Source organism: Phodopus roborovskii, unplaced genomic scaffold (genome assembly GCF_943737965.1).
Source record: "Phodopus roborovskii unplaced genomic scaffold, PHOROB, whole genome shotgun sequence".
Classification (NCBI taxonomy): Eukaryota; Metazoa; Chordata; class Mammalia; order Rodentia; family Cricetidae; genus Phodopus; species Phodopus roborovskii.
Genome location: NW_026126575.1, coordinates 4,060,360 through 4,085,640, shown reverse-complemented (window position 1 = coordinate 4,085,640; position 25,281 = coordinate 4,060,360). Strand labels below are relative to the sequence as shown.

Sequence of the window (25,281 nt, the reverse complement as noted above, 5' to 3'; positions counted from 1 at the left end):
AGTGGCAAAAAGGAAAGGGGAGGAACAGGGTTAGAATTTAAATTTCTCTAAAGAAGGCAGAGTGGGGTCAGGCATGGTGGTGCATGCCTTTAATCCCAGCAGTTGGGAGGCAAGGCAAGCAGATTCCTGTGAATTTGAAGTCAGCCTGGTCTACATAGAGAGTTTCAGGTCAGTAGGTCTATACAGTGAGACTGTCTCTGTCTCAGGATTAAAAAAGGAGGAGGAGGCAGAGGCAGAGTAAGCTGGACATCAGAAAGTATGGGTTCTAATCCTGGCCATACTACGGGTGGGCTGTGCAGCTCTAGGTGAATCACACTGCATCTCTGAACTTCGTTCTCCTTTCTGAAAAAATGAGTAGGTTGTGAAAGACGAGAAAGGGATTAAAAGCTGACCAATCATGGCAGGGCAAGCAGAGCACAGGTAGCAGATGAGGACAGAGGGCAGCCAGGCTGTGGAGCATTGGGGTGGCTGAGCTGGGGGAGGGTAGCTGCAGTACGTGGGGAGCCCAGCAACACCAAGGTGATGATGTTCCTTTGAACTTGCTCTAAACTACACACCATTGTATTTGCCCAACAAGACAGCCACAGATCCAAGTGGCCAGCTGACTCAGGACCAGCCATGTGATCGATCACCTGACGCTCAGGACCACTCTGTTTCTCCATTAGTCTGGCCAGATGGCTCACTGTGTTCTCTCTGGGTCACCTTCACACAGCTGGGGCCCAGGGAAGGCAACAGCAGCTCTGCCCACCCCAGGCCTGCACTCACCTGCAGACGTCGCTCTCGGCGCCATTCTCGGGGATTTCCTGGCACTCATCATGGTCGATGGCCCACTGCTGGCCAGCTGCACAGCATGTCTCAATCAGGTCTTTGCTGGAGACTGTGGGTTGCAATGAGGAGGTGTGGCTGGGTTTCAGGGCCACCAAGTGCAGTACATACTGCAGACACGGGGCAAGGGAACCTCCTAACCCCAACCCCCATCTACCCCCTACCCTGCACATCCAGCTCTTCCCTTCTAAGGAAGAGGAATGGGCAGCTAATGACTGGCTCCAAGGGTATGCAAGTGTGTGTGTGTGTGTGTGTGTGTGTATTTTGGGGGATGCCCACAGGATCAGACTGCACAGGCAGCAGCTGTCTAGCCCCTTCCCTATCCCCTAGGCTGTTTCTGCCAAGACATGTCCCTAAATAAACCATTACAGACATAAGAAGCCCTGACTGAGGCTCTGCTTCTGAAGGGCCTGACCTGAGTAGCCCAGATGGGGCAGGAGACAAGAAAAGAGCTTCAAAGAGGCTTGTGGGATTCCATTAAGAGCTATCTTAAGTTTCTTTCCTTGAGGATTTGGCTGTAATGATTAAGTCTAACTAATAAAAATTAATATAACACAACGATCAAAACTAAAATTGAAGTATCCAAATAGTGGTTCTTCTTAATACAGTAATAGGAAATTTAACAGAAAAAAATGCCATTTAAAGAGAAATCCAGAAATAAATAAGCATTAAACATGTCCAACAAGAAGGGAATCTCTCTCTGTGCATCTCTCTGTGTGTCGCTCTCTTCAATTTATTTTGTGGTTTTTTTTTTTTTTTTTTTGTTTCTTTGTTTTTTTTTTTTTTTTTTTTTTTTTTTTTTTTTTTTTTTTTTGCCTGCATGTATGTGTATGTACCATGAGTGCAGAGCCCACAAGGGCCTCAAGGGGGCATCAAATCCCCTGGAACTGGAGTTACAGGTGGTCTTGAGCTGCTATGTGGGTGCTGGGAACGGAACTTGAGTTCTCTGTTGGATCAGCAAGTGCTTTTAACCAGTTTATTTGAAACATATAGCATGTATGCATACTTGAGTAGAGTACTCAAGACGTAAACTCTCCTGTATGTGAGCTACAACTTTAATACAATTACGGTCAAAGACCCAATCTGATTATGGGTTTTGTCAAGATGATTCTCAGATTTGCCTAAATAGCCAGGCCTGATTTTAAATTGTAATCCACTACTCTTGCATCCAGACTGAGTTCAAGATCAACTTTGTGAGACTCTGTCTCAAAATGAAACCCTAAAAACAAAGAGGGGCAGGGTTATGACCCTCAACCAGGATGATAGCTTCCTTTTCCCTTTTAAGGGATCAAATTTCCTCAGAAAATGTCTTCCTGACCCCTGTGTACCCCAACCCCCCCATATCACTCCACTCAGCCTCCGTTTACAAAAGTAACTGTATAAAAGTATACGAGACAGGTAGGGAGGTACATGCCTGTAAAGTAAGCATTCTGGAAGCTGAGGATTACAAATTTGAGCCTGGGCTTCATAAAGACACACACACACACACACACACACACACACACACACACACACACACACACACAGTGTGTGTGTGGCAAAGATGACCCATTTGCTGAGGACCCAGCCTTCAAGACATAATGAACCTTGGGTGGGGCATTTCATATCCAGATCCTAACACTTGATTTTCCTTCTACAGGCTGGAATCTTCCTTCCCCAAGGCTTTCCTAAGAAAGCCTTGTGGGATAACCAGACTGAACCAGTTCCTGGGGTCCTGGCCAGGCAACATGTGATGGATACCTTAAGAGATAACAATGACAGCCCCGACGTGCTGAGTGCTAGCAACTAGCTAGGCGTGAGGCCAAACACCCAGCTGTTGTTACTCCCTCTGCCTAGAGGAAGTGGAGGACTAGACAGTCCAGCCTCACTTCCTCTCTTTCCTTTCCCTTCCAGGTAACTTGATCCAGCCATTCTTGAAAGACCTGTGAACCCAGCTTCTAGCACACCAAGGGGCTGCCTCCATGTGGACTTGGTGGCCTTCTCTTGTAGTTTCTTGGCCTCAGACCAGATTTTAGCCTGCACTTGGTAAACTTCCACTATTCCCCTGGCTTTTCGCATCCCAGCTTTCTCACTTCAAAGCTTCTAGAGCTACGACCTCATACTGGAAGGTCAACCTATTTGGAGCATAATGGGGACTAGGTCTAATGTGGATTCAACATCTAAAACACGGGAGGCAAGGTCACAATGAGAACTACATCCCACAATTCCCAAGATGGTCCTGAGGCAACTCCCTCAGGCCTGGCTCCTTCCCTGACTCCAGACACCCCAGCCTCTCTCTCTGGGGATTTCTTGACCTGTCTGGTTTCTGGCCTCTCCTCTTCCTCACACTGACTCTAGTGATACCTTCTGATCTATGGGCGTCCTGTGTCACCTTTCCTTGGTCCCTCCTACACCTCTGTACCTCTGCTTCCATCTGCCCTCCAGTCACTTCCAGGATGGTACCCAGGTGACTGTCCACACACAGGAATCAGATGAGGACTCCTCTGTGACTGAAGTCCCATGGATGGTCCTGCCTCCTCCTCCATTTTCCCTTCTCCGCTCTCTATTCTCACCCGTTCCTTGGTGTCTCAGGCTCATTTCTTCCCAGGGCCTTTGCACTCGCTATGCTGGCTGCCCAGACTCTCCCACCCATCTCCCTGCCTTGCTCCACCTCTATTATCAACTCCTTCCCCCTTTCCAGGGATCGCTTTCTTCAGAGGGGATCTCCCTGACTTCTGCATACCCCAACTCTACCTATCACATCACCTCACTTATCCTCTCTCATACTGCACTGGCCCTGGGTAACATGGTTTAGTGTATTGTACCCTTCTAAATGAACTAAGCCATCACAACACAGCAACAGAACCAATGTCAGGGTGGAAAATGTGTTCACTGCCTATTCCATGATGCTGTCTACCCTTCTGCCTCCTCTGGATTAGCTGGGCCTCCCTATTCTTCCCAAGGATGACTGGGAGAACAGTAGCATGACCTGGCACTGGCCTGGCTCTCAATGACCCTGCTGTGGTCTTCAGAGTATCAGGCTTCAGGGTCCTGCCAGCCAGGTAGTACAGTTGCTCCCTGATCCACCCATCTCTCACATCTCTGGGTGGCAGAGAAAGAGAGAGTTATGGAAAACCTGCCCAGCTGCCTGCTAAAAGGGAAGATGTTCAAACTCGTGCCCCAGAGTCCCAGGCCACTGAACAGCCCGTGCTAGCAATGTCTCCAGAAGCATGGTCCCTATGCTATAACAAGTTGCCAATGATGGCCAAAACCACCATGTGACACATTCATATCACACAAGCATGACATGGGAAAGAAACTGGCCACAGGAAGAGACAAAACCAGGAATGGATAAGGTAACAGGAACTAGAAAATCCCATAGTGAAGACTGAGGTCTAAGACTTAGAAATGATCCAGACATGAAGAGTATAGTCAACACATGTTTCCACTCAGATTCAAAGACAGAAAGTAGTGTGGAGGGCACCAGGGGCTGGGGCTTAGTGTTCGACAGGAACAGAGCTTCAGAAGATGGGAGATCTCACTCCAGTGGACATTATTTGATGCTGTTCAGCTATGCACTTAATACTTGTAAATTTCATGTTATGTTTTAAAAACACATTGTAATACAATATAAAGAACTGTGAGCTGGAACTTCCCCTTCCAAGAATCTCATATGCTGACGGACACCACCATGGACCCAGACAGGAGGGTCCCAGATGCATGATGCATTTGTGACAGCAAAAAATTCCAGAAATACCTAACGATCAGAGATGAAATAATGAAGCTGCTCCCAGCCAACCACATACAGGTGTTTCGGAGCCAGAGGCAGATGTATGCATGCAATGAAATCATTCCTGAAGGTATTTTAGTCAGAGTTTGGGAGCTACATAAACTGGTGTTTGTCTTTTAAAAGGATTACATAGATATAAGTGGAGACCTAAGCCCCAGCAACAGATGGTGTCTTGGGGAGGAGCCCAGCTTTCTATATATTGCAGGCAGGTATTAGCCATTCCAGAGCCCTTCCCTTGTAAATAGATTCAGAGATTCTGGAGACTATAACCTCCTTTGATCATAGAACAATGGAAGTCCCAAACAATCCAGCCCAGACATCAAGACCTCCTAGACAGTCCCCTTTCTCTGACATGAAAGCCCTGAAGAATTCTGGCTTTGAAAATGCTGCAGAGCATTCCCTCTCCTGGCAGGAGGGTAGCCGTGGGAGCCTACCAGGGCCCTGCTCAACAGGATGTTTGCTTTGAGGGCCTCAGCACACAGCCCAGAGAATGACACAGAATGGTGGGTCCCACCAGCCTTGAGGGAGATGGTGACATTTCCTGTATAACCTAGGGTGAGCCTTTCTGGGCCACCCAGGAGCCTTGAGCATTGTTATGAAGCTTGTGACATAGAGAAATAAGAAAAGGTCCTGACCTCGGTTCTCTTCTGCCCCTGGTTCACAGGACTGGGCAGAGGAGTGATGGGGACCTAGAAGGAGCTACTGGGATGGGGGTACCACCTAAATCCATTCAACATTGCTTCTCTGTCCCCTTGTTCTTCCCAGCCCTATTAGCACACACATGCCAAGTACCCCTGCCTTCCATCAGCCTCACCAAAGCCTGACTGGTCCTCCTGTGTGCAGATCTGAGCCTGAGCCTGAGCCTGAGCTCAACTGCAGCCTGAACGTGTGCATCTTCCTTTGGCTCTCAGTGGAGGTTCCTGCTGCTCTGCCACTTTTATGGATAGCTAGACAAAGGCCTGACCTATTGTATACCACACACAGAGGCAAATGGGATCAAAAAGAACCAGCTACAAAGAAAGGTACTCAGCACAATTCTCACAAATGTGACTTAAAACCAAGAAGAGATGTTGCTCTATCCTGGGGCCAAGGACCAAAGATGGTTGTCACTGGAGTGAGCCCAAGATGAGAGTGGTGGAAACCTGCCATACATACACACGTAAACTTTGGGGTGCTCTGGAAAAGGGTTAAGAAATATCAGTCAACACTACACACCCTCTCATCAGCAGATCCCTACCTAGGTGTGCAGTTAACACACAGGAATGCCTCCCTCTTTCCAAAATCAGAGGAATTTGGGGCAGCGCATCCCCAAATGTCTATCGGCATCATAGCAGATCAACAAGTTATGATTCACTCCCACAGCAGGATAGTACTGGGACATTCTGCTTGTCATCTCAACAGGGGATGCAATTAACGCTAATAAAAGCAATTTAACTGCTACACACAAGAACATGGATAGGACACACTGTGTTTCCTTCCTCTGAAAGAGCCAGACATAAGTCAGTCCATTCCATTTTACAAAACAAATGCCAGAATAGGCAAGGGCATTGGCAAGTCAGAACAATGATTTTAATGGGGTCAGGAGGGAGTGAGAGCTAACAATGCGGAGGTAACACCAGGGGACACTAGTCTCTATCTGCTGGGTGGAGCGCCACGTGTGTGCGCAGGTGTGAACTCTGAGCTGTCCACTGAGACCTGAAGCACTGCTGTCTGCACATTAAGTTCCAATAGGACATTTGGTAAAGGCCTGTTCCATTGTGCTACATCAAAAAGACACTTGAGGCTGTGTATATTAGGCTTCAGGGGTGTTTTAGAATAACAAACCCAGGGAATACAACCACCAGGGTAAACCAGATGCTGGCTAATCATCCTTGATTACCTTTACAAAACAAGCTTTACCGACCACTTTGGGAATAATTAGAGAAAGCAGAGCATTAGGTGGCATTAGGGAATTAACTGGGTTAGGCGTGGTGTCTATTTTTTAGAGCGTTAAGATATAGGAGCAAAACTAAAATGTTTCCAGCATGTACATGTCTATATGCTGGCCCTCTTACCCACTGACCCCATGTCTATGGACTCAACCAATTCAATATAGGAAAAAAATGTCTAAAAGACCTGCATCTGTATTGAGCAAAGATGCACAGATATTCTTCCAGTGTTTGTTGCCCAGACAGGACAGTGTAGCAGCTATGACCACACTGCATTCACCCTGTCTCAGGATAACTAGTGATCTGCAGGCATTTGAAGTAGGATGTGCACAGGTTCTGTGCACGGGTTTTACATAAGAGACTTAAGCAACCTCCAACTGTGGTACCCATGATGGAGGAAGGATGTTTCTGGAACCAATTCCCTGAAGATACCAAATGGTGACTCTCTGTGAGTGAGTGTCTTAGTTAGGGTTTCTATTGCTGCAATGAAACACCATGATCGGAAGCAAGCTGAGGAGGAAAGGGTTTATTTGGCTCACACTTGTAGATCATAGTCCATCTTTGAAGGAAGTCAGAATAAGAACTCAAGCAGGGCAGGAACCTGGAGACAGGAGCTGATGCAGAGTCTGTGGAGGTTGCTGCTTACTGGCTTGCTCAGCCTGCTTTCTTATAGAAAAGCCCAGGACTACCAGCCCAGGAATGACAACACTCACCATGGTGGGCTGGGCCCTTCTCCATAAATCACTAATTAAGAAAATTCCCTACAGCTGAATCTTATGAAAACATTTTTTTTCAATTGAGATTCTCTCCTTTCAAATGACTCTAGCTTGTGTCAAGTTGACATAAAACTAGCCAGAGAACAGTGTGCGTGTGTGTGTGTGTGTGTGTGTGCGCGCGCGTGCGTGTGTGTGTGCGCGTGTGTGCGCGCGCGCGTGCGTGCGCACATGCACGTTGTCCTCTAGGCATGACAGACAACACTATTGACTATTGCTGTTTTGAAATCAAAGTTTCAGTGATTGCCCACACAATGACCTCTGAAGGCTGAGCTTCCTAACATTGCTTTGTGGCAGTGAGACTTGAACCCTGCCCACTCCCTAAAGATGTACCAGTAGTTAACAATTGCTATTAGGAGACACCTGTTAAATTGTACATGTTCTTGTAACTCCAATTAAACCCATGGATTCACCAAGGTAGACTTGGGTGGAATCATTTGTTCTGTCATCATGGTCTTAACTGAGGTGAATAGACATTTTGTTCATGCCTCCCCCAGGAAATGTTAACACAAATGTAAATATATGTGTACCCATGTGTTTCTGAGTATCAAATGAGTCTACCCTGGATGGTAACAGTCCTGAAAATAGTCCTAGCTGCCCACCATGGGTTGAGTGTGGAGAGACCTGCATCCCATGGTCAAGGGCACATGTCCACAGACCTAAAGGCATGCCACTGGCCCCACTGCCTCTCCTCTGCCTCTTCGTCTTCTTTTAGTTTTCTAAGACAGGGTTTTCTGTGTAGTCCTGGCTGTCCTGGAACTTTCTCTGTAGACCAGAGAAAGCCTGGGACTCACAGGGATCCACCTGCCTCTGCCTCCCAAGTGCTGGAACTAAAGGCATGTGCAACCCATGCCCCGCCAAGCCCCTTCTTAAAAGTTCCTCCCTCACAGCATTGAAGTGGGAGCAAGACTCTACACACAAACCTCTAGGCAACAGTCCAGATCCAAACTGTCAGACACCCAGCTCCAGACTCCCCCTGGCCACATGACCTTTCTCCAGGTGGCCACACCTCACACCATAACCTCCAGCACGTCAGTGTGAGCAGCCAGCACACAACCCAAGAGCAACTATATGAGGAAGAGCGCTGCTAGGCCCACACCTTGGCTGTGGCACAAGAGGGCCCCTTACCCTCCCTTACCCCTTGCCAACAGCACCTACTGGACTGTTGCCCCCAGCCTGCTGCCCTCTCCTCATTCTCCCAAGCTGGTCTTCTACCCTGCTCAGCCCTGTTCTTTGCTCAGCAGACAGACAGCCTGGAGGGGCAGAAGCCTGGCATCCCATGACATGCTGGCCTGACTGCTTCTGTTCCTTGAGCTGAAGGCAGAGCTGAAGTTCTCCAGGTTTCCTATTGGCAGCTAAACTGCCACCACAGGATCCTATTGGTCCCCTCAGATCCAATCACGTCCCTCCATGAAACTGCTTCCAAAGGGCTTTTGCTTAGCTCGGAGGCTGTTCACTGGGAAGGGAGCACTGGCTAGCATTCAGGACTCCTGGTTCCATTTCAGAGCTTGCTGAGCCTTTGGCAGGCTCCTTACCTATCCCTGGCCCCTTCAAAGTTCTGTTTCTGTGCCTGGGGATGAGAAGGAGCAGGGATGTCAACACTCCCAGCAGCAAAGTCAAGCCCACTGCACACTTTCTTGGGCCTTTACACTGTTTGAATGAACTGCCAATATTTACATGTTAGGAGCTTCCAGATGTAATTCCAGATCCCGGGCTTCTGAAGAAAACCCAGGCAATCAAGCTTAGCCTCCATGGCCCAGAAAACAACAAAATTAGCAGCTTCCACACAAGTGGGATCTGACCGCCCACCAGCCCAGCATCTCTCTGCTTCTAGGCCCCAAAGGTCTGCTGGCCCCCAGGCGGGCATTGAGCCAGACCCCATCCCAGCCCAGTAGGCCTTTACCTCTGCTTCCTATTAACTCTCAGAAAGAGTGTCCCACAACCATGTTGGCGAATGAGTGGAGGAGGCAAGAGGATCAGGCTGGAAGCAAACCGGAGACCGATCCCCAGCTCAGTGGCTCTCCAAGCACAAGCAGGGCAGTCAGACCCTGTGCTCAGCTTCCCATACTCCACCACCTACATCCCAGAGAATCTGGCTCTCTGGCTCCTGGACAGAATGCTGTAAAGAGGCCCAGGCCAGGAGCCAGAGAAGAGCCGGCGGTCTGCCAGCTGTGCACCAGCCCTGCTCTGCCCAATGGGCCCAGTGCCCTGTAATAGTTCCAGAGCTTCCATCTGGACAATAGGGGCACGTTTGCTTGTACAGTGTAGTTGGGCACTCAGGAAGGAGGATGGCATACAGGGCTGGGAAGTACCAAGGTAATAGGCCAAGTGGGTAGTCAGCACATTTCTCTGCTTCATTGGCCTTGGGACATCGGGTAGTTCCCTTAACCTCCCTGGGCCTCAGTCACTCATTTGTAAAATAGGTATAATGATGGCAAACCCATGAGGGTGTCTCAAGAAATTAATAGATCCATATACAGCTAATGTTGAAACCAGCACCTGACACATAATCCACCCACTTGCCATTGATAATGAAATGTCACCTCACAGCCAGGCAACACTCCAGGTGGAAAGGACTGGAGGCTGGGCATTCACATACAGCTGGCAAATGTGTGTCAGAGGGATACAGTGTGAAGGGCAGGCAGGGAGGAACACTTAGCTGGAAGCGGAGCACAGCATAATGAGGGGCAGGCATGGAGGAGCACTCAGCTGCACATCTGGAGGCAGCTGGAATGACAAACACATGGGTGGGGCAGGAAGTGAGCAGCTCAACACCCCAACCCATCCCCAGCAGGCCTGGCCCTTGGTTGTTTGGCAGGGGGGACAGGCTTCTGACCAGCAGGAAAGACAGATCTGTTCAAACACAAGCACAGACCCATCCTCCTTACACTCCCAGAGCACAGCAATCCCCCTGCAGGGAAGGCAGGGACCACACCACACAGCACAGCTCTGTAGCCACTCTGAGCTGGCCCACATTGCATCAGTCGCTCTAACAGGACTTCCTACATCTTCCAGAAGCAGGACTGAGGCTCAGAGAGGGTGAGTCCCTTGCCTACAGTCATACAGGGAGGAGGAACAGGATCTGGAATCCGCTTTCTGGGAGTCAAATTAGGTTCTTTCCCAGTGTACCTCAGCACCAAGAGGGCCCTACAGAGTCCTGCAAAGCCCTGATGCCTTCCAGTGGCAGATGAAGGATAGCAGGAGGACCACTGTAAATTCCTTTTATGGGGCAGCCAAGTGATATATCTGAAGTTATACAGTAAGGAAGATCTCAGTCCTCCAAACCAGGATCCTCCCACCAGGCCAAACACAAGAGCAACAGTACATCCTCTGCCCTTGTGGGGATGCTAGGGAAATGTCTTTGTTGTGGGGAACAAATAAGATGGAGCCCCTGAAGCCCCTGCCACAGGGCACTCAGGGGTAGAGGATCTACTCTCCTCGGGTCAGTGGGCCTGGGTCAGCCTCCTGACAGAGCTGGATATGGACAGCATCAAAAGCAGCAGTGTCGATGGTGCTGCACCCACACACAAGGACCACTACACACTCTTCATCTTTGGGTTAGGATAGGCGGAAGCCAACCAACTGAGGATGAGAAACCATGGGGAACAGAGATGAGTCAATGTGAGTCGAAGACAAGGGTATGGGGAACAGGGACAAGACAAGAGAGCAGAGATAAGGCCATGAGGATCAAAGACAAGACCAAGCAAAGCAAGCAAAGACACGGTGATCAGACCAGACAGAGAAGAAATGAGGTCATGTAGAGTGACGAAGGGACCATATAGGGCAGAGGGGTCATCCATGAAGAATACCAGAAGCACTCGCAGTGTTGTGGCTTGGGAGAGTGGCAGAGAGGCAACCCCAGAGCCCTGGAGGTAGCATGTGGACAGTAAAACCCAGTAGAGAAGTCCTGAGCATCCGAGACCATCTGGAACCCACACTTCAATGGGCAGAAGCTGTGAAAGCAGCTGGGACAAGATGTGGTGTCCTAGCATAATTTAGATGATTTTTCATAACTGTAAATATATTAAAAGCCACTGAACTATATCTTCAAATGCAGAAGACTTTATGGTTATAAATACAACCTCAGTAAATCTGCTTTTAAAGAAATGGAAAATTAAAGGAAACCTGATTCCCGTGGAGTGACAGTCCCCAGAGACACCACGAGGACATCCAAGCTTATGGAGATGACAGAATATTAGAGAAACTTTGATCCCATTGGTCTTGTTCTTCCAGGCATGGTGGTGTACATCAGTGCTGGGTAGTTTGTACTAAAGGGAATTTCAATTGATCAGACTGACCTGAGGCCCTGTCTGAGAGAGATTGTCTTGATTGATGATTGATGTGGGATGGCCCAATCCACCTCGGGCAGCACCATCCCTAGGCAAGTGGGTCTGGGCTACATAAGAAAACTAGCTGCACGTGTGTCTGAGATTGAGCCAAGAGGCAGTGTCCTCCATGGCTTCTGCTTAAGCTCCTGCCCTAACTTCCCTCAATGAGGAACTGTGACCTGGAAGTATAAGCCACATAAACCCTTTCCTCCCCGAGTTGCTTTTAACCATGGTGTTTATCACAGCTACAGAAAGCAAATAACTCCAGAACTTGGGAAACTGAGGCAGAAGGACGACATGTTTGGAGCCAGATTAGGTAATAAAGGGAAAATCTGTCTCAAAACAAAACTAACCAATTAAAGAAACCCACCAAAGGTCCATAGGCACATAGGGAGGATATAGCCTAGAAAACCCATCTGAGCTACATATGAGTCCTCCACGGGAACTAAAGTCCACCCTTCTCACAGCCACCATCTCTGCATGACCTTTGTAAAAGCCACTTGACCTGGGATGACAGCTTCCCACTCCATAAATGGGATATTTATGTCTCCCAGAACTGTCACTTCATACTTCTAACAGTGACCCAGAGTAACAGGCCCAAATCCAACTGCCAACCACTGGCGATAACACCATAGCTGAAATGGAGAGTTAGCCGCAACCACAGTCTTTCCCATGGGAAGGGCTCCCTATCTTTGCCTGCACAGTTGCTGGCCTATGGTATGTGAGCCCAGCATAGTGATACCAGCCTATCACTCAACAACACCAAGCAGAAGTGCAGTTTCCTGGAGGCCTTCTCATGTCTAACGATCACTAGCACGCTCTGTAGACCAATGAGGGCCAAGATGGCAGGTCTGCAAAACAGAGGCAAGGCACCAAGATCATACTGCTCAGTTGTCCCTAAGAAACCTAAGGGCACTGGATCCAGGAAGCCCCAGCACAGCCAGCCCCAAACAGCAGTTGTTCTAGTCCCACACATGAGCCAGACTGACCTCTGCACAGCCACTGTATGCTCTAAATCATCTCTGCATTAAAGTCAGGCATTACTATGCTGTGTGAACAGCTGTGACACTGTTGTTTAGGGCATAAGAACCAAACTACATGGTCCATACAGTTCCAACCCTTGTCTCAAATACTTTGTAAGCAATGCTGGCAGAAGCATAGACCACGAGGTCCTCTGTGTCTCCAAAGCTCTGACAGGAAGGTTAGCACACTCACTACAGCTGATGAGGGGCAGACAGGGCCTTGCTGAAGACAGCAGAGGCTGCAGAGCCCAAGCTGCTCCCAGCACCACCACCTCTCCAGCAGCCCTGGCACTGCCTACGTCCAGGCCTTATGAGCTGGTAGTTGGGGTAACGGGATCAGCAGAGCAGCAAGTTCCAGCAGGGGACAACTTATACGCAGCCCTTCATCTTTGTGACTCCTGAGACAACTCACAGGTGGGCTAAGACAGGCTCATACTTTTTTGATAAATGGATTGCCAAGACTAGACAGTCCTGTACATCCCAGCCACACTCTACCACTAAGCTACATCCCATGCTCTTTTGCTGTAGGCTTTCCCTCTTGAGACAGGGTCTCAATATATTGCCCTGGCTGGCCCTGATCTTGCAGTCCCATTGTCCCAGTCTCCCAAGTAAGTAACAGATTATAGCTGCACCCCACCCCACCCTAAGCAAGTCATGGTGTCCTGTTTTTGCTCCTGTCCCTGCACCCTCATATCAGCCAGAGAACCTTCTCTTAACCAAATTTCATTCATAATGGCTGCAGGAACTTTATAGACACTCCCCTTGCCTGGGGCCTCTCCTCTCACACCCCTCCATTGGCCACACACAGACACTCCTCAACTCTAGCAAGCCTCCCTGACCCACAAGAGAAGTCAGAGCCCCCCAAATGGGCACAGGGCACTGCCACCACATGTCCAGCCTCCCCTCACTGAGGCAGTCACATCTGTGACTACTGAGCCTCTGACAGCAACCCAGGCCACTCAGTGCTCCCTGACAGCAGACTTGGATTTTGCTCAGTACTTTTTGCTCAGCATCTGCCTCAGTGAAGGTGACCATGTCTCAGAAGCAGGTCACAGGACAGAGCAATGCAGACTTCAAGATGACCCTGACTCTGCCCTTTCCTGTCACCATATCCACAGGCTGGAAAGAGCTAGAGCTCTCTGGAATCCTCTTGAGCTTTGGTGGGGATAAAAGGGCTTAATAATCACTGAGTTAATACACTAGTGCCCAGAGGACGATGCCTGTGACAGGTAAGAGCTGGCACCTGCCCTGTGGAAGGGGCCCCTTCCTGCCTGACTTTTTTTTTACAGCCTCTTCAAGGCGAAGGCCACCTCCTGCTGTTTCTGCAGTTCCCAATGCTATGCCAGCCCAGAAGAAACAGCACCCTCCTAAAGCCTTTGAGTGACAGCAGAAACAGCCATCAGAGCCCCTCTCCATAGCCCAGACAAGCATGTGGCTTCCATTTAGTCCACATCTGGACATGCTCAGAGGCAGGGACAGCCCAACCGGCAGTGGGGATCCCTGGTACAATTCTGACTCCCAGGCAGGACCCCCCTCCCCTGTTGGGCCCTATGATGGATGGAAACAACCTTACCCAGGCCCCAGGGCTACCATGGCAACAGGGCTGGGGTCATTTCCTGCTTGCCTCTCAGTGAGCCCAGGAGGTCAAGAAGGGCAAAGCTGTCTCTTGCAGCTTCTCTCCCACCCATGGCCCCAAACTCCCCTCCAGAGCAGCCTGGAGACCCTACTGTTTCAGACTCCACTTTCCTCAGATGCTTGGCAGGCCACCAGAGCCCCACCCACAAGGCCTGCTGTCACCCACCCTCGCCAGCTGCAAGCCCCCTCCCCTGCCGCACCTTTATCTGCTAATGCACTCCACTCTGTTAGGCCCCCAAGGGGATGGCTGAGCCTGCCTTGTTCTCTAGCACTGCCCCTGACAGAGATGGCCCCACAAATGCCTGCTGAGAGCTGTGGCTGAAGGGCAGATGAGAGTAAAATCAGTAACATCTCCTAATGCTGAGGGAACATCCAGCTCCATGCTGACCACAGCCACAGATGAGCTCACTGCAGCCTCAAAACAACCCTGAAACAAGCCTTCTACGCTGTTTGCAGATAGGGAAACTGAGGCATAAAGGGCCAAGCCATTTTCCCACGGTGAGCTCAACCAAAGACTGCAAATCTGGTCAGGCCCAGACTTCTAGGTCCTGTTTTAACCCTACTCCTCCCCGGCTGAAGCCAGAGCACCAGCTTGGCCCTGCTGTCTATAATTTTCTGGGCCTTTTGCATGAGCTGGGCGCCTGCTAGGATGGCCCTGGAGTAGATGACGGTACTCTAGGCCTAGTCTCCAGCAGCTTCCATCCATGCCATAGTCCAAACACAGCTGAGAAGGCCAGGCAAGAAGATCCACCAGATGAGCAAAGCTGCTCCCAGATCCCACAGAGTCACAGGAGTACCAAGGAAGCCAGGGCTGTTCCTATTGTGGAATCTCAGAAACAGCAGGCCAAGGGCACTGAGCCCTCCCACACACGTGCACTTCATTACAAATTCCCTGCCCCCTACGTTTCCAGGCTCAAGGCTGAGAACAACCTGGGCCCTAGTCCCAGTCAGTCACAGGCTGCCTCTATAGCCACACCTCACTAGCAGGCTGGGAGTGGGGAGCCACAGAAAGGAAAGCAGGCTGGAAACAGAGGTACTGGTGGTGTGAGGACTACAGGTTGAAGGAGCCTCATAGCCCCTTGCTGCCCTTGCTGCCCATGCACAGGCCCAAACATACCCATGCCCAGCAAATGGATCCCAGATGGGCAGAAACAGGCGGGTAAAAACCCACTCATAGTCACAAAGCTCGGAGCAACAGGGTAGGAATGCTGTCACAGGGTGACTGACTTTCTCAGAGCCCCTCAGTCCACTGTCTGGAGACTTCTCAACGCCTCCCCTAGCCCCCCAACCCCCGCTATATCCATCCCTCAGACTCTGGCCCAGAGCCACACCAGGCCACTCCTGCCTTCCTGGGGCTACTGGGGCCTGTTCACAAACAACAACACAGTATAGGACTGAACAGGACACAGGCCACTGGCCGTGAGGGAAAACTTCTAGAAAGCACAGAATTTCCCAGGCACTATTGTAAAGGAAAGGTGGGTTGGAGGGAGACAGGACTCAACTGTTCTGGGAAGACTTCCTGGGGGAAGTGCTCTCTGGGCTGGGAAGAGCAGGGAGATCAGATTCTCAGGGAGACAATAAGTCGGATGAAGATAGTGGTCTCCCACCAGTTCCATCCATCATCCAACATTATAAAGCACCAAATCTGACTGGTATAATGCTAAACATCAGAAAATAATAAGCAAGGACACACCCAATTATGCCCATAATATCAGCCTTGGCTGAGAGAGGTCAAAGCTGCAAGGAGGCAAGGTGGCAGAGAAGGCACCCGAGGAAGTATCCTGTCATAAAGCAAAGCATCCAGACACTCAGAAGAGCATCTCAGACAGAAGCTGTGGCAAATGCAAATGTCTCAGGGCCAGAGGCTGCCTAGCCAAGACTATGAGAGTGAGCCTGAGCTGACTGTGAGAGTAAGGGATCAGGAGAGGAAGGAAGGAGGTCACTGGGCAGCTGAGGACATGTGGACACCACAGGGACTTTAGCTTCTACTTCATATAAGGTGTGAATCACTGTAATAGAGCTGAGGGGCCTGGCATGTTGACCAGACTCCTGGCTGGAAGGAGCAGCAGGGTTAGAAGCACACAGAACATGTCTCCTCTGCCACCAGACCACAGCTGGGCCTCTGTAGGAGGAAATCCACAGACAGCTGACCAGATCTGGAGAGCCCTGTGATTCCTGCTAGGATACCATTGGACTCCAGTAGGCAGAACTGTACTCTATTCTGATGAAAAAAAACCCTCCTGTTCCCTCAGCAAGAGTCCACCAGAGGCCCTATACTTCCTAGAACAGGACCTCCCTGTCCCTCTCTCCTTGGGCCTATGAGAGCATCTGCTGAGAATTCCCCTGGCCAGTGTCATTCGGTCTTAGGCCTGCAAAAAAGCAAATGGGACCCTCTACCAACCCATACCACTTGGTCTCAGGCCTGAGAGATGGCAGCTGTGAGGAACCTGTAGGCAGTGACAGTTCCTTCCAGGCTCAGTGGCCCTGCAGGGACACAGGAAAGGGACTTACCATCAGGACCACCTCTAGAGACAGAATGTACTGAGTTGGGGTCTGTGTCCTCTTCTGCCCGGGACCGAGGTCGCCACTGCGGATGCTGGGGTATTTCTTTAGGCACCTCTGGGGAGGGTGAGACCTGGGCTCTGTCAGGTGGCAGTGGGGATTGGGTGGAGTGACTGCTGGACTTCACTGGGTCCTCAGGAGAGCTGTCTGTGGCCAGGGATGGAATGAGACCGGCGGGGCCTGACCTAGGCAGGAATGCAGCACCCTCCTGCTCATCACTGGGAGGAGTGGCCTGGACATCAGGAATAAGGTTCTCCTCTGGTCCTGCCTTGGCTTCAGCCTCCTTCTCCTGGACAGAGAGGTCAGATAGAGCTGGGGATGTTGTAGGTAAGCTGTCCAGCCTCCCAGGGTCACCTGCTGCTGGTGGCTCAGTGACCATCTCCTCCACTTCATCGTCCTCCTCCTCATCAATGTCCTGTGTCACTCTCCTGGCTTTGGCCTGCATGGGTGCTGGGGGACCAAGGGCAGCAGCTGCTGTGGGTCTGGGAAGGGCAGCTGGCCAGGGAGTTGCTCGAATAGAGGATGGTGGCAGATTCCCACCTTCTAGTGCAGCTGGGGGGCCCTCTGCACCTGCCTGGACCTCATTCACTGTGGCCATGGTGGTTTCTGCCTCAGCCACCTCCTGGTCATAGCTGTAGGGGTCTTCATACTGTCGCTCAGAGTCACTCTCCTCTGCATCTGAGAAGTTCCCATGGCAACCAGGGAGCTGGTAGCAAATGAGCTCACCGCCAGCATCAGGACAGTGGCAGGCCCGGCATGGTGAGAGGTGGAAGGTGTGGCCAGCTGCATACTTACGGCCAGAGTGGACACAGCCCACCTGGCCACACTGAGGACAGCTGTCAGCTACCACCACAGCCTCAATGCAGTTGGGTGGCAGCTCAGGGCACAGCATAAACTGACAGCTAATCTTGCCACCACCTGGTGGGCAGGAGCACTCGGTGCTACCGAAGTCCACAAAGTAGGACTGACCGGCTGGTACACGGCCATCCACAAAACCTCCCTGGACACAGTCGTAGTACTGGTAGCCTTCACAGGCACAGCCCTGCTGCACACAGGTGGCGCAGCAGGCTCCTGGCTCCAGCGCCTCTTCTATGCAGTTCTCCAGTAGCGGACACTCTGCACCTGTGCAGTCCTGCCACGGGACTGCCATGCCTGGGCTTACAGTCAGGGCTGTGACCAGGACTAACGCCAGCCATGCTCCCACAGACTCCTGGATCAGCATCATGTTTTGAGAGGCCCTGGAAGGATAGAAAGGAAGCCTGTCACACCAAGAACTCACAGAGAGATGAGGTGCACACTCCTGCATGTATGCACACCATACACAGCCAGCTTCACCTCCAGGCATGGCCCTCTACCCACACCCATGCATCCTTCAGGCCTGTTTTCTCTCACACACAGCCACATGCAGGGAAGATAAAAGCACATGAGCATGTGTCACTCAGGTGCCACAGATGCTGACGTAGGTCAGCAGTGTGGCCCCACATCTGCTTGCTCAAGATGACTTGAGCCCAATGTGCTATCTACAGTCACACACACATATACTAAGGTAAAGGCAAGCAAGTATACATAAGTACATGTTCACTCCAGTCCAGCACTGTGGCTTCACCCTGCCCAGTCACCCAGACAAACCCATCGGTAATCCTGCACATATACTCCCATGCCCACGTCTGCATATGGCCACCAGAACAATTTTCCTCCTCCAAACATTTGGCTGGGTTCCCAGTCATGGCTACAAGCCAGGGGGTGTGGTGAGGGGCACAGGGCAGGAACAGGCCCCCTCCAGGCTTTGGCACAGCCATCTAATCCTGTGTACCCTCAGCTCTCAAACTCCAGAGCTCAAGACCATCTATCCCATGAGACCCTGGAACTTCAAGGTCAACCTGGGACATTCCTGCCACCTCCTCACAGTACCTTGATGTCCTGTCCCTCTCCAAGATCAGCTCTCCTCTGCTCTGCTGTACCAAGCCACACCTTCCACCTGCCTTGTCTCATGCCCAGATCAGCCATCTCCTCATCATGCCTCCCTGTCTTTCCCTGGGATGCCACAGTGATCCAGGAGCCACCTCCACACTGTCTGGCTTCCAACACCAGCAAGAAGAGGCCAGTACCTACACCATGCCCAGCACTGGTGAAGTCACACCACCCCCCAATCAATCATGAGTGCTCCCAGGAGCCACCTCTTCCTGCTCCATGCTCTCTTCCACAGCCACTCAAATGTCATCTTTCCACCAATCCTCACTCCTGCAAAAGTTACAGATCCCCACAGGCACAGTGACTTGGCATCAGGCCAGTCCCTTCACAGCAGACTCCCCTGAAGTCATGAACAGGGACTCTCACACCATCAATTCTGATGGGACCTCTTGGTGTGTGTGTGTGTGTGTGTGTGTGTGTGTGTGTGTGTGTGTGTGTGCACATGTGCATGTGTGGGTATGGATGCGTATGTTCCTGGGCAGCACATATGTGCATATGTATATATGTGTGAGTGTGCCTATGTGCATGTGTGTGACATCAAAGAACAGTCTAAGATTTCATCCTCAGAAACACTGTCCACCTCTTTTGAGACAGGGTCCCTCACTGGCCTGGATCTGGACAATTAGGTTAGACTTGCTGGCCAGTGAGCTCCAAGATTTAACATGGGTTCTGGGGATTGATCCCAGGTCCTGGTGCCTGCCTCACTGACTGGGCAAGCCCAGCCCTGTTTTATGTCTTTTAGAAAATATAACATAGTCCCTGATTCTCAGTATTTGTCGGTTTGTTTTAGGGGAAGATATTATTTGTTTGTTTAAAGACAGGTCTCATGTAGTAGCAGCTGCCCTTAAATGCAAGAGAATCCTCCTTCCTTAGCCTCCCAACTACTAGGAAAACAGGTCTATACCACCACTCCCAGTGTTCACTTTAAACATGAAGAAGATGGATGGTAACTTCTTAAAGGTCTGGGTGACGAAGAGGAGCAGAGAGAGTGTTGAGCTTTCTGGAGAATGGACATGCGTGGGCTGCCCAGCTCCCACCCAGCCCAGGCAGGGTTAGTATGTCCGCATGGCCAGAGTCCTGGAGGCAGCAATGGAATAATGCAGGTGGTCACCACCAGCTGCAGCTACCAGCTGGTAGAAATCTGTGCTAGGTCCGTCCAGGGACTGGTGCTTTGTCAGCCAGTAAGATGGGCCAGCTGGCTGGCCTCCTGGAGCTGATGGCCCTAGGGGTAAATGGTACATGCCCACCTGTTCCAGGCACTTGTGGCTCTGTAAAACAGTAAATAAAGAGAGAAACTAGGAAGGGTCAGGTTGGGAAGCCTGCTATCCTGGGAACTCTGGAAAGGCATCATCTTACAGGAGGTGGCATCTGACTGAGACTATATGCTTTGAGAAGGCAAAGAGCTCTGGGCTGGGGACAGCAAGTGCACAGGCTTGAGGCAGGAGCAGGGGAGACCGAGAGGAACTCAGATGGAAGGGAGGATGGGGGACTGGCAACAGGTAAGCAAGCAAAAGAGTAGTGAAAGCAGGGCAGGATCTGCCAAGTGGGAGATGTGTGGTATGCCTGGCAGCCCAGGGGCCTGACAATGACCTGTGGACACGCTGTGTTGAGTGCAGCACAAGGACAGAGAGGACAGGAAGTGTGGGGTGGACCAGGAAGATGGGTGGGCTTGCTGTGAAGATCAAGTCCATGAAGTGTGTGGACAGGCAGAATCTGGTCAGGCAGGGAAAGGAGGAAAGGTTCTGGAAGCCTACAAGAGGAGGCCCATGGATATACTGGGGGATATGAAGTCCTATTTAGACTAGAAAGGGTTTGGGAAGCCAGAACCACACCATAAAAATGACATTGTTGGTGGTGCACGCCTTTAATCCCAGCACTCAGGAGGCAGAAGCAGGCAGATCTCTGTAAGTTCGAAAGCAGCCTGGTCTACAAGAACTAGTCCCAGGGCAGGCTCCAAAGCAATACAGAGAAACCCTGTCTCGAAAAAACAAAAACAAACAAAAACAAAAAACAAACAAAAAATTGACATCGGAAGAGGGAGCCTGTGCCCATGCTAGGTATAGAATATGAGGGATCTTTAGAGCCCTGGGGCTCACTCCAATGGACTAAGCCCTCACCTGCTCTGGGATATTTCAAATCCGAGATTGCATTATTTATTGCAAAAACCCATTTCTAGTTGTGGTGTGGCTCAGCCCTAGCACACACCTCTAATCCAAGAGCTTTCTGTTTGAATATTGTAAACAGAATAATAAAGTCAACCATTGGTCAAGAGGCAGAGCAAGTGAATTATTCAGTGATTATTAAGAAAAAGTAATAATAATCAGGAGTTATTATTAAGAAAAAACATACATAGTAATAGGGAGTCAGGAGGTCAGATAGAGAGACACACAGGAAGTAGAAGGGAGGAGTTCAGTTTGAGATAGCTTACGGAAGGCTGGAGGTCTCAGGGTCATAGGTGAGAAGGAAGGAAGCTGGGGCTTTCTCTGGCTCTCAGAGCGAGCAGGCTTTCACCCCCAGCATCTCGCTCCCGAGACTTTATTGGTAGAGTTGAACGACTGAGATTTTGTTAAATACAACACTCACCCCTCCAGAAGGGGAGAGTGGTTAGGGGAAGACCAAGCAGCCTCCAGTGAACCCCACAGGCCCTCAGGGGCCTTTGCAAGCCTCCCCTATTGTCTCTTAACATGAACAGATGAAGTAACCCAGAGTAAGGTCTCAACCACGCCTAGCCAGGGCCTCCTGCTCTCCATAGCTGAGGTGCAGAAAGGATGTGTGCTAAAGCAGCATCATGTGAGGACATCTCCATCTAGTATGTTCTAAAGCCATCACACTACAGGGCACCACATGCAGCTGACACACACTCCACACCCAGAGAGCACTGGGTTGGCCTGCAGGTGGTTGGTGGTTGGTGGCGTCACTGTGGGAGTTGCTGTCCGGCTATCCATCCCCAGGCTGTACTCTGCTGTGACTCCATCTTGGTTCTCTAGCTTCCTGTCCAGTCAAAGGGAGAGACAGAGAAGTTGGGGTGTCTGCTCCTCGCTTGTTTCCCTCCTTCCCTCTGGGATACTGTAGGAGCTCTGCTTTCCGCCTTCCCTCTGGGATACTGTGGGAGCTCTGCTTTCCGCATGGCCACAATCCCTGTTCCCCCACTCTCCCTCCTCCTGTCAAAGCTCTTGTTGGCTTCCCGTGGCTGCCCCTTGTCATTCAGACCCAGGTGGCCACAGCTCCTTTCTTCCCTGCCTGTAGCCTAAGAGGCACACTCCTTGATGGACCCTGCAGCCTGGAAAACAGACACCCGGTGTACCTTCAAAATGGAACACTAGGTGGGAAGGGTAGGGAAGAGAACAGGAACACAATCACAGAGGCAGCCATGTGCAAAGCAAGCATTATCCTGAGACTGGAGGACACATGCTCAGGAAGCTGGGGGCTTGGCCAGCTTTGCTTGCTTCCCAAGCACGAGGACCTGAGTTTGAACCCCAGGACCCACCTAGGAATCTGGGTACAGCCACACATGCCTGGAGTCCCAGCTCTGAGGAAGAGAAGACAGGAAGCTCCCTGGGGCCTGCTGGCCAGTCATTCTAGCTGCATCAGTGCAAGACAGTCTCAAAAAGCAAAGTGGGGAGGGAGAAAAGGGAAGACACTCATCACTGACCTCTGGCATCCATACATATGCACACTTGCAAGTGTACACACACACACACACACACACACACACACACGCACGCACGCATGCATACCACATGCACACACAAACTTTTTAATTTTTAGAAAACATATGCCTTGATTTCACACAGACAGGGCCTTGGGGGGAGAGGCTCACTCAGCAAAGTTCTTTCTCCAAGGGTACCCATTGGACATTCCCTCCCCACTCCTTCTCACCCAGGCCCCTGGATGAGTGTGAGGCCCAAAAGGAACAGGTCTCTGTCATACCAACCACAGTCCTCCAGTGAAGTGATTGACAAGTTAACCTCCACACTGTTGCAGGACTCTGACCTGGGAAGGGCATTGGAAGGTCAGAGTGGCCCCAGGAAGACATTCTATTGCTGTCACAGTAAAAGTGGTATATGCCGAGATGAGAGCAATGATCATCCTGTCACAATCCCCAGCAATCCTCCTTATCCTCTGGGAAATCATTCCTGGATCCCTGGAGATGCCTGAGATCTTAAACATCTCCAAATCCTGCAATCCTGATTTTAGATCAAGATGCCCACAGCAACCAAACTTCCTCCTTTGCTAACCCCTTCCCCTCCAAGGAGCACTCCCTGCCTCTGGTATATTGATCACCATCAGCAGCACTTCCCTGCTTTGGAGCTATGATTAAGTGGAACAGGACTACTTAAAGACAAGCTCCATATCAGTGCCACAATCTACTAAGTGACTATCGGGAGGGTAGTAAACACAGCATGGAACCACTGGACAGAGCAGCTCAAGTCCCAGACAGGAGGGCACTAGATGCCATCACTTGACCCAGAATGCACACCATTTCAACCCTGTGATGTTGATTCCTGAGATTTTCTACTTGATATTGGCTGTAGATAATTACAAGGGAGTGCTTCTGCATGTGCTAAACATTAAGATGAGTCCCTTGCTTCTCCAGCTCTCTGACAACTTCTGATTCTGACAAGAAGAGGCCTGCTAGAGCCAGGAAATAAAAACCCAGGACATGCAGTCACACTGGAATTCCAGAACAGTGCTGAACACTGGTTTAGCAGGAGTACATCCCATGCAATACTTAGGACATATTCACTTGCTGAGATTCTGAAATCCTGTTGTAACTGGCAGCCTGCACTGAATAGACAGTTCTGGAGGAAAGCCTCAGCCTGGTACTCTATGCCTTAAAACTTCTTAAGCATTTGGAAAGAACCTCCTTTAAATGACAGGCAGCTACAGAAAACCCTGGGGCTTGCAAACAGTTGAGCTGCCAGCAGGGAAATAAAGCCCTTCTCATTGGCTAGTCAGCACCTGGTCAGGGTGCTGGCCTCAAACATGCCAGACCCATCCCCATATCTAACCAGAGGACAGCACACACCAGTAGCCAGTCCATCTGTACACTGTTCCACCCATGTGACCAGTTATGGTACCAGGCTGAACACACTGGCTCTTTGGGAGATCTGAGAGCTCCTGGTTTTGGTTCTACAAGGACATGAGCTTCTCCTGTGTTTGAGACATAGTCTGGCCATGTACTGGGCTACATCCTGAGTGTCCAGCCTTGCCTTTTATCAGAATATGTGCACACACACAGAGACATACCACACACAAACACACAGAGAGACACACAAACAAACCCACACATACAGAGACACAAAGAATGCATGTACACAGAGACATACCACACACAAACACACAGAGAGACACACACATACAAACACATACACAGACCCACATACAATGACACATAGAATACATGCACACATACACACACACAAAACATACAGAAAGGGACACACACACAGGGACATACTCACACACACACTGACAATGGTTTGGCTCTAAAATTGTCCAGAACCCACTCTTAATGCATAGATTATCCTGGGCTCACTCAATGTCCAGAAAGATAAGACCACTGCACACCACCCACTAGCAGAGAGGCCAATAAAGACAACCTACTTACCCAGACAATGGAATGCCACCAGCCTCAGCAAGGACATTCTGGCACAGCCCACCATGTTAATGCCCTTTGAGGACATGATATCCAGTGACAAGATAGTCAAAATGGACACTCACTAAATAGTCCACTTACACAGTCTGGGCATTGTGACAGAAGAGTAGACACACACTTGGTAAAAGAGGACAGAGGAGGCCAAAAAGGTAACATTCCAACTGAGACTTACCCAACAAAAATATGTGCAGCCATCCAAAGGTCTGGGGAATGGGAATGGGCAGAGGAAATGCATGCGGAAAAGTCCCAGAGTACGGACAGAGAGCAACTGCCCTCAGGCAGAATGCAGAATGGTGGGTGTCAGGACACAGAAGGGAAGCCGGTATTGAATGGCCAGAAATTCTGTTCAGGATTAAAGAGTCTAGAGATGGAAATGGTGACAGTTACACAACACTGTAGCTGCTCTTAATGACACTGAGCCACACACTGAAAAATAATACATTGTGTGTATATTTTTCAAAAACCAAACCACCTTACACACACAGTTCAAACCAAAGCCAAATGAGAGTGATCAAGTCACAGAGACGGGACAGGGAAACCTGACAGAAGACAAGTGCTAACCCTGAAATCTGCCCTTAGTAGTAAGCTTCCCGGCAGCCAGTGCCAAAAGGGAAATTAGAGGGTGACCGGGTGCTCCTCATCTGATAAGGGGAAGTCATTAGCTCACTGGGAAAATAAGCTTGTTCTTGGCAACAGCCCTTAGTCAGGGGCTTGGCAGTGACCAGCTTCATACTCACTTGACTTGCTCAGAACAGACAATGCCGGATCCCAGGCTGCCAGTGTCCAGACATGTTTATTTTATTTAACTA

General features: G+C 50.4%; 1 protein-coding gene across 1 annotated transcript in view; it reads right to left on the bottom strand.

The window, feature by feature from the left end:
- Fbln2 (fibulin 2) overlaps positions 1-18,078 on the bottom strand; it is a 36,856-nt gene extending 18,778 nt beyond the window's left edge. Inside the window, 4 exon segments of the mRNA XM_051203452.1 lie at positions 766-877; positions 16,792-17,587; positions 17,589-17,635; positions 17,638-18,078. Of these exon segments, the coding sequence (XP_051059409.1) occupies positions 766-877; positions 16,792-17,587; positions 17,589-17,635; positions 17,638-18,067 (1,385 nt within the window). The 5' untranslated portion in view covers positions 18,068-18,078.
- Between the last annotated feature and the right edge of the window lie 7,203 nt (positions 18,079-25,281).